This window comes from Manis javanica, chromosome 9 (genome assembly GCF_040802235.1).
Source record: "Manis javanica isolate MJ-LG chromosome 9, MJ_LKY, whole genome shotgun sequence".
Classification (NCBI taxonomy): domain Eukaryota; kingdom Metazoa; phylum Chordata; class Mammalia; order Pholidota; family Manidae; genus Manis; species Manis javanica.
In genome coordinates, this window is record NC_133164.1 from 118,525,812 (window position 1) to 118,534,020 (window position 8,209).

General features: G+C 38.3%; 1 protein-coding gene across 1 annotated transcript in view; it reads left to right on the forward strand.

Moving 5' to 3' along the window:
* The window catches only part of DOK6 (docking protein 6), a 309,246-nt gene extending 301,596 nt beyond the window's left edge, over window positions 1-7,650 (forward strand). Inside the window, exon 8 of the mRNA XM_037000762.2 lies at window positions 6-7,650. Coding sequence (XP_036856657.2) covers window positions 6-151 — 146 coding nt within the window. The 3' untranslated portion in view covers window positions 152-7,650. The remainder of the gene's footprint in view (window positions 1-5) is intronic.
* The last annotated feature ends 559 nt before the right edge of the window (window positions 7,651-8,209 follow it).

The following is an 8,209-nucleotide window of genomic DNA, read 5'->3' on the forward strand; positions in this document are numbered from 1 at the left end:
TCCAGGTCACGGCTTCGCTGCGGCCAAGATGTCGCGCGCGCAGACCTTCCCCAGCTACGCGGCGGAGCAGAGCGAGGAGCCGGCGCAGCCCTTGACCCTGTCGCGCTCGAGCAGCTACGGGTTCAGCTACAGCTCCAGCCTCATCCAATGACACCGAGAGACCAGAGACAGTGCGCCCGCACCTGCTCGTGGGCCCCTTGCGCCCTCTGCCCCGCGGAGGACCGATTGCAGCAAACATTGAAATGGGTCGGGTCTGGCCCCAGTCCCAGTGGAAGGTTAAAAACCGGAGTTCGGCTTCCTGGATTCCGTGGCTAAGTCCTTTATTTATTGATTTTCTTGGGGGGAATCTGTGTTTTACAAAAATAGAGTCCAAATCGTATGAACAGTCATTTAAGTAAAATTTCTTTGGGTCTGGCAGTAGTAGCAGGAGCCTGGGCACCCCAGGAAGCTGCTGCACTGGGTGGTGGGCATTACCCCTGTGTCCTGGATGGCAGGTCTGTCCTTAGACATAATGGTGACCTGCCACAAACTGTGTGGCTTGGAAGGTTCTGACAGGGACGAATCCAGTAAGCTCTCCAAATGGCATCGTAACTCTCCATATAAATAAGCCCAATGTCAGGTAAGGGAACATGAAATTTACAAGACACCATTAAGCAGGGCCTAGTAGCTCTACTGTGTGTGTGTGTGTGTGTGTGTGTGTGTGTGTGTGTGTCTGAAGATAAATATAGATATGGATATTGCTACATCCATCTCTACCTAACAAGTATATATCAAACATATGCTGAGGGTGACAGGATATGCTCACTTAAATTGTTGAAAACTGTAATTTGGTGCATTCAAGTTAGGATTATTATGTTGAATAGCTATTTTTTAAAGTGCTGTACAAAAAACAAGGCTTCATATTAGCAAAAGTATTTATGTAGTCAAGTCTGCCTCTATGACAAATGTCAGTGAAAATGTGAGAAGGAGGAATGCCTTGGAAACAAAAGAACCCGACTCGCTGTCCTACACGTCTCCTCACCACATGCTGTCCGTCCCTTGTTGACAACGTTTCTCCCTTTGACCAACCCTCTGAGCTACGGGAGAAGATGGAGTGTGATGACTTATTGGCTTCCATTTAACCTCTAGAGAAAGAAGGATTCTAAATGAGCTTAAGAAAGAGATAAAAATACACTTTAAAAGAACTCAGCCATTTTGCAGGCAGAAGAATAACGGGCATAGGATTGTAGATACCAATTATTTAAAATTTTATAGCTGCCATTCTCTGAGAGCCATCAGGGGATTGTAATTTACTATGGAACCAGAATTTGCTGGGCTTTACTTTCCTTTTAATGAACATGGGTTGGCTGGGATTATAAGAGAAAATGGATGAAACACAATTTCTTTTTTCCATCACTGGCATCAGTGACAAACTTCCAAGGTTTAAAGGGAAGTGGTGATTTTCACATGAGCTGAGCGACTTTAGCAAATTTGGATCAACAAAAGATTTTTGGTCCTTGATTTTGGAGTTCACATGAGTAAAATTACAAATTATTCTGCCTGAATTATCTAATATAACACGCCCAAAACAGTCAGCTTGCAAATACTGCTAGGTGAATTTAAAGAATAATGAGACTGGGTCTGTTAGATGAAAACCTATTTTGTTTTTTTTTCTTAATAGAAATTTTTTTTAATTATCGAAGTTACAGTCTGTTGAAAGGGCATCTGTTTTGCTGATCTGTGGTAAGATTTTTTCATCACTATCCATAGCTTGAATGCAGATTGACCATTCATTTCAGAGAATTATTACTGAATAAACAAAGTTCCGAGTCCCTCCTTGCTAAATCTGCACTATAACAACTACCTAGACCCTCTGAATCTCTCAGATATGTATTAAAACTTCATCAAGATGCTAATCATAAGAGTTAATGTGGCTGTGAGAAATAATTATCCTAAGCTTTCAGGAATAAAAAGAAAATTACTCAAACCCTCTGCACTGTGAATTTTGCTGACACAGCAGAAAAGCAGTGACTGGTTCCTGGTGATGATCCAGCCCTCCCTAAAATCCTAGCTTTCAGGGTTAAAAACCTCTGAATTACTTCAGCACATGGCATTTTGCTTTTGAAATGCCATTAGTAAAACACACCAGAGCAACTCCCAGCTGAGACCATTTAGCACAGCTCCTGGTGGTGCTACGTTCAGAGCCAGCTGCTCACCATTCACTCAGTAGAGCTGTTGCTTGGAAACCACAAGTTTCTGCAAGGGACTTCTGGGGGTCCTGGTTCATGTCTCCACTTTATAATGTGCCGGAAGCATAGAGAGCAAGTCCAGGAGGGATTCTGCTAATTAGATGAGTCTGCTCTTGTGTCTGTTTGGTGGGAGACATAATACCTGGATGAAGTTGCTTCAAGAACACCCTTTGCTTGTGATCATTACCAGGGAGCATAACTGAGGGGGTTCCAAAGATCAGGCATAACCCCGGGCCAGTTCATTCTGAAAATGTCATAAAAAAAGTGTGCAAGAGAGAAATTTCTTCCCAAGTCTTTAACCCATCCTCATTACAATGAGAATAATGCTGTAAAATACCTCATGGTACATTTTTGGAGATTGATTCCAGCATATTCCTCCAACTGTACTTATAACTGTAGCTATGTCAAAAGTGCTAAATGAACAGATAGGAGAATTTATATTAGCCTAATATACTTGACATAAGGCAGTGCACAATGTGATAAAAATGACGAGCAGATAAATCTACAAAACCAAAGATGAAAAGTTACTGTGCCAGCCTCCTGGAACTTCATAAAACCACCTCCATGGGAGCAATTCCAATGGTCTGAGACACATATTCAACTCACCTGAGCTCATCAGTTTTTGGTTAAAGAGGCCTCTACATTTTGCAAGTCCTTTTCCTCCCTTCAGAAATTGTATTGTATCTTTAATGTACATGTAACTTTTTCATTCTGAAGGAGAAATGGCTATGAACCAAAGACATCTTGTGGCTCCTTCTGAAGGTGACTCCCGTGGGGTTCCCTCCAGCTTCAGACAGGTGAGTGAAGATGGTCACAGTTTTCTGCCAGGTTGGAGGAGAGAACAGATGGAGGAACCCAACACAGGCTGGGAAAGCTCTCTGAGAGCAGAGAATGCCTGCTTCCAGGTGTACCCATTTCATGGAAAAATTACAAGGGGATTTATTTTTTATGTCGCCAATTTTTCTTCTGACCATACACATGATCAACATGACATTATATTGAAAATATAGGCAAGTATAAATCTGACCCAAAGGTTTACTCTCCTGGTGGAAGAGAAAGAAAACGCATCTTTCACTGATTCTTTGAATGAAACTAGGCACTCAAAACTAACCTTATTTATTCAGATTGCAAATGTTTAGGAATCACTAGGTTCTGGCCACTGCCACAATTTGAAATTAATGAAATAAGAGATATATATTTACTTATGCATTAGGAAAGATGTTGTTTGATAGAGCATATGAAATAAAGTGAAACACATTTATTAAAAGTAAATCTTACCTTTTTTACCAAGTAGTAACTACAGTGCTAGGCTTAGTATCTTGTACAATTCTGTCTGAAAATCATTTTTCACCTATAAATGACCAACCACTAATACATTCTGTCCAATATAGAAACAGCAGACTGATAACTTTATACTGTTAATAGTTTCTACAGATCCAATTTATTGCATGTGGTATCTTTATAGTAGACATTAAAAATGTATCATAAAAATTGATGTCTGCCCCTGATGCTTTGGCCAGTATCTGAAAAAACATTGTAAAAAAGCATGAATACCCTTCCCCCCAGATTATTTGAGCCACTTACTAAAATTGGCCATTAATGCTACAGTGAAAACAAACTAAGCAAATTATATTCTTATAAAAAATTGTAGACCATTTTAGATTATTATAACACAGCACAATAAATGGGCAATATACATTCAGTGGAGCTGAGCTTCCGGCCTTTAACGCTGTGTTTTACAACAAATATTACATGAAAAACTACTCAAAGTGAAAATCATACATTTTTCTCCAACCATATTAACCTATCATGGCTATCAATATCTAGAATTTCAGATACATTAATAATATTTTATAATCCCCTGACCCAGCCTTCTCAAACAGATAAAAATTTGCAACTAGATATACATTTAATAATTATAATAATAGATGATATGCCACACAAATGATTTTTAGCCTATGAAACTTAAGGAAGTGCAGCTCACCATGGAGGTGGTACAGAGGACAGAAACTACTCAGGAGGGCAACAATTTAGATAAAATTATGAAGGCTGAAATGAAAGGTCCAGAGGAACATGAGGACTCTACTTCCTTAACATTCTAATCTCAGTTTCATGGCACAGACTCGGCCTTCTTTACTAGTCTCCCCTAGTTAGTACAAAGCAGGCCATCGGAAGAAGACATGAGCTCCATTATGTCTTGAAGGGACCACAAGACAGCACACAGAAGTCGGCTTCCTCGAGGTTAGTGAAAATGATCAAACACATATGAATGTGTAATAAACTCCGATGGCAAAATGTCTCTTCAGTAACATGAGGATCATTCTGGAACGGTCAACCTCATTTGAGGGTCAGCATGAAGATATATTAACAGTGACACCAGTTGGGGACTAAATGTGTTGGAAGAGATCAGCCGCTTCCTGTGCACATTCTCTGCAAATGTCTTTGAAACATGAATTCACCCTTTTCTACCCGAAACCACCACCCATCTTACTTTCTTGCTCAAAAACACATCGATCTTTGTTGATCATTCCTCCAGTTATTACGACAGATGGGGCATTGGATCGGTTACAGACTCCCATGGAAATACCGTGAGACGTTGCGCATGTTTTTCTAGACAGGCAGAATGCTAGCTAGCTCTAGAAGCAATCATGCAGAATAAAAGGTCGCGCTTTATGTCCTACTGAGCAGAAACCCAAAGCCCAGGGATGTTGTAATTTACTCAAAGGCAGAGGAACACGAATAGTTTCTCCGAGTCCCAGGATCCAGCGCCAAGAATGTTTCCTTGGCTCCGTCTTGTCTCCCAGTTAAACACTGTGGGAGCTGAGAGATGCCATAGGGCCTCTAAATCAACAGCCCCTTCCCCACATTTTTCAGATGTTCCTAACTCTTCCTGGACTCATCACCAACTATATCAACAGAAAGGCTTTACAGGGCAGTTCGCTAGACTTGTAGGTCATGAATGACGGGTGCAAGTTGTAATGTTGTCATCCAGTTGTTTGTTGGAAACCCACACTTAGGTGACAAACTAAACATTTTTAAAAAATTAAATAGGTGCATATGCTTTGTACTCCCACTTATTCATCATATTGTAGTTGTGGTTATCATTTAGGCGGCTCTTTATCACTCTTTAACACTTTTGTTTAATTATGCCATTTGTCACAATGTTGGTAGGTAATGACATCAGGGCTACTTTTTTTCGTGTGAACTTTAAGAAGTTTCCTTTTTCAACTGAAACTTGGGAGATGCCTTCTTTTACTAAAATACCACAAGTCAAGTTTTTACTCATACACTTCAGTAAGTAGGCAATTATTTAAATGAATTCAAGCTTAGATAAGAAATGATTACTAGATAATATGAAAACACATTTTACTTGTGATTTTCATACACTTTTCCCTAGTTTAAGATTTTTAATATCTTATGAATATTTAAAGGAGGGAAAATAAACATTTGTAATAGAAATATGTCAACTTCCTTCTAAAAATTCTGTTTAATAAGTTCTTATTTTACTTCATTTTCTATGCCTGCTGCCATAGTCCATATTCCATACTCTGGTTTTAAGAAGAATGAATGGATTTAAATTGTCTAACAGATTTTTGGGGCTAGTTTCAGTAGTTGATACAATTAACTTCCTCCACCTGCTCCCCGCTTTGAGGATGATTTTCGACTAAAGGAGGATATAAAATCAACCCTGTTTATAGACACAGAATCATATAGACACAGAATGGAGCAAGGTGTGTCCACTCTGAGCCTGTGGCCACGTGCATGTGGGAAGCTAATTGCTACCTTAGTTCACTCCAGTGACCCACAGCCTCATGAGATGTGCTTATTTTCAGGAATCCAAAATTTAAAAACCCACTTTCAGGAAAAGGAGATTGAGATGATGATTTAACTTTTTTCCAAAGTCACCACAGACTTTCTCTCAAAGAAAACACTGGAAGAGGGTTTTTATAGTCTTTCAATATTACTATTTGACAGAAGGGCTGAAAGGCAGGGAGAATGAAGGGTAAAATAATAGCGCATCTTGGTATTAAATATGAATCTGAAATTAACATGATACATGTCAAAATGAAATAAGTTAATCAATTTCATATTTACATATCTACTGCATAATTTAAGGAACAATACATATTCTTATCAAAATTATATTTATATATCTTTGGGTGTTGGGGGGGCAGTTCTAAATTTTTGTGAAGACCAAAAATAGAGAAGAGAGATTCTTTCCAGTCATAAGACACTGTGTCTTCTGTTATTATGGTTATGGCAGGCAGGATATAAGTCACAGCAACAAATCTGTCTACTCCTGACAATTACATGAGCAGGAAAGCCAGTGTCATCTTTACTGCAGATGACAGATGACCTCCCAGGATCTGCAGAGGCCCCCTTGTACCCTCTCCACAGAAGTCCTTTCTCAAACACACACATACACACACACACACACACAGTTTTTGACTTTCGACCCTCTCTATATGTCCTACTATTATCTTTTCCTTAGGTGCACACAGAATTATCCCATCTTTCAAATTCCTTATCCCTGTGAATCTTCAAAATATATTATGTGTCATATATTTGCTTTCTGTAAATTCTTTTAAATTAATTTATATATACTTTGTGATGTTGTATATTGTACATTATAAAGGAATGTTATTTGCTGTTGATTCAATATACTGTTTCTGTTCATTTTGATAAAAATGACTTTGAACGCTAGACCCTTGTTAAAAAATTAAATACCCATTACAAATTTGCTTCCATTGGAAACTATATGATATGACATACTTATTTTTAATCACGATCTATTCCAGATAGGTAATAATTTGGGGACATCTGTAATTAAATACTAGTTGAGCCACCTTTTGGAATGGAATGCAAAGGAATAGCTGTCCCTGGAAACTAAATGTAAATTTCTGGTGGAACAGAAATTATAATGAGGCAATAAAATTAGGAAATTAAATAATTTTTAAATCTGTGTGATTTTTCTTTCCCCTTAGCAAAAATACATGAAAATACAAGAATTATCTTCTTCTGAATTTGGAGTTTCTGTATCTCGGTCCTTAATAAACTTACTCTGTTGTTACTAATGTTTCACTCATAATTCTAATGAATTTAGAAATGATATTGCTACATAAAGGGTAATTTATAGTTAGGCAATATTAAAATTTCCTACATCATTTAAAAAAGGTAAAGTAGTCCAAGAATACTACTTTATACAACAATGCTATGTAACTGAGACTTCAAACATCTAAATTGATTATTTTGACCCATGAGTTATATAATATTGTTAATGCTGTGATATTATATGATTTCCTTACATTTTGATTATCATGTGATGGACTGTAAATGTGTAATTAAACAGAATTCTGACAATCATATTCTGCTAATCTTTCAAATGTCACTTATTCCTTCACTTATCGACTTGTTATTTTCAAAATAAATCAAAAGAAGGCCCTCGATTAAATGTAAGGTTACTAAGAATGACTGTGTGTTTCCAGCATTTTCCTAACTATAGCAGAACACAAGTTTTATTCGGTTGACCCTGGTTTGTGGAACCACAGAATATTAATATTGAAAATGACATTGACAGGTGACACTCTTATTTTCTAGGGATGTGACATCCAGAGTTTTTAAGGGGCTTTCACCACGTCACACAACTAGAAGACAGCTTTCCCTCCCGCCGCATGCTCCCCCCCAATAACCAAAGAAAGTTACTGAGAATGAACATTTGGTAACAAGGACTGAGCATCGGAAGGGGAGTGTGTGTGTGCGGCCCTGACCGCACTGGACATCAGTGATCGCTTCGTTATTTTCCTTCCTTGACACAGGACCCTTTATACACTTACATTTAGGTGTGTCTGGAAATACACTTACAGAATCTGCTCCTCAAACTTAAACTTTTTAAATGTTAGGTGGGCATTTCTTGTTGACTTAGTCAATTAATTTGTTAGCATTTTTCCTTTCACACAGCATGCCCTCAATGTGAAGTTTCT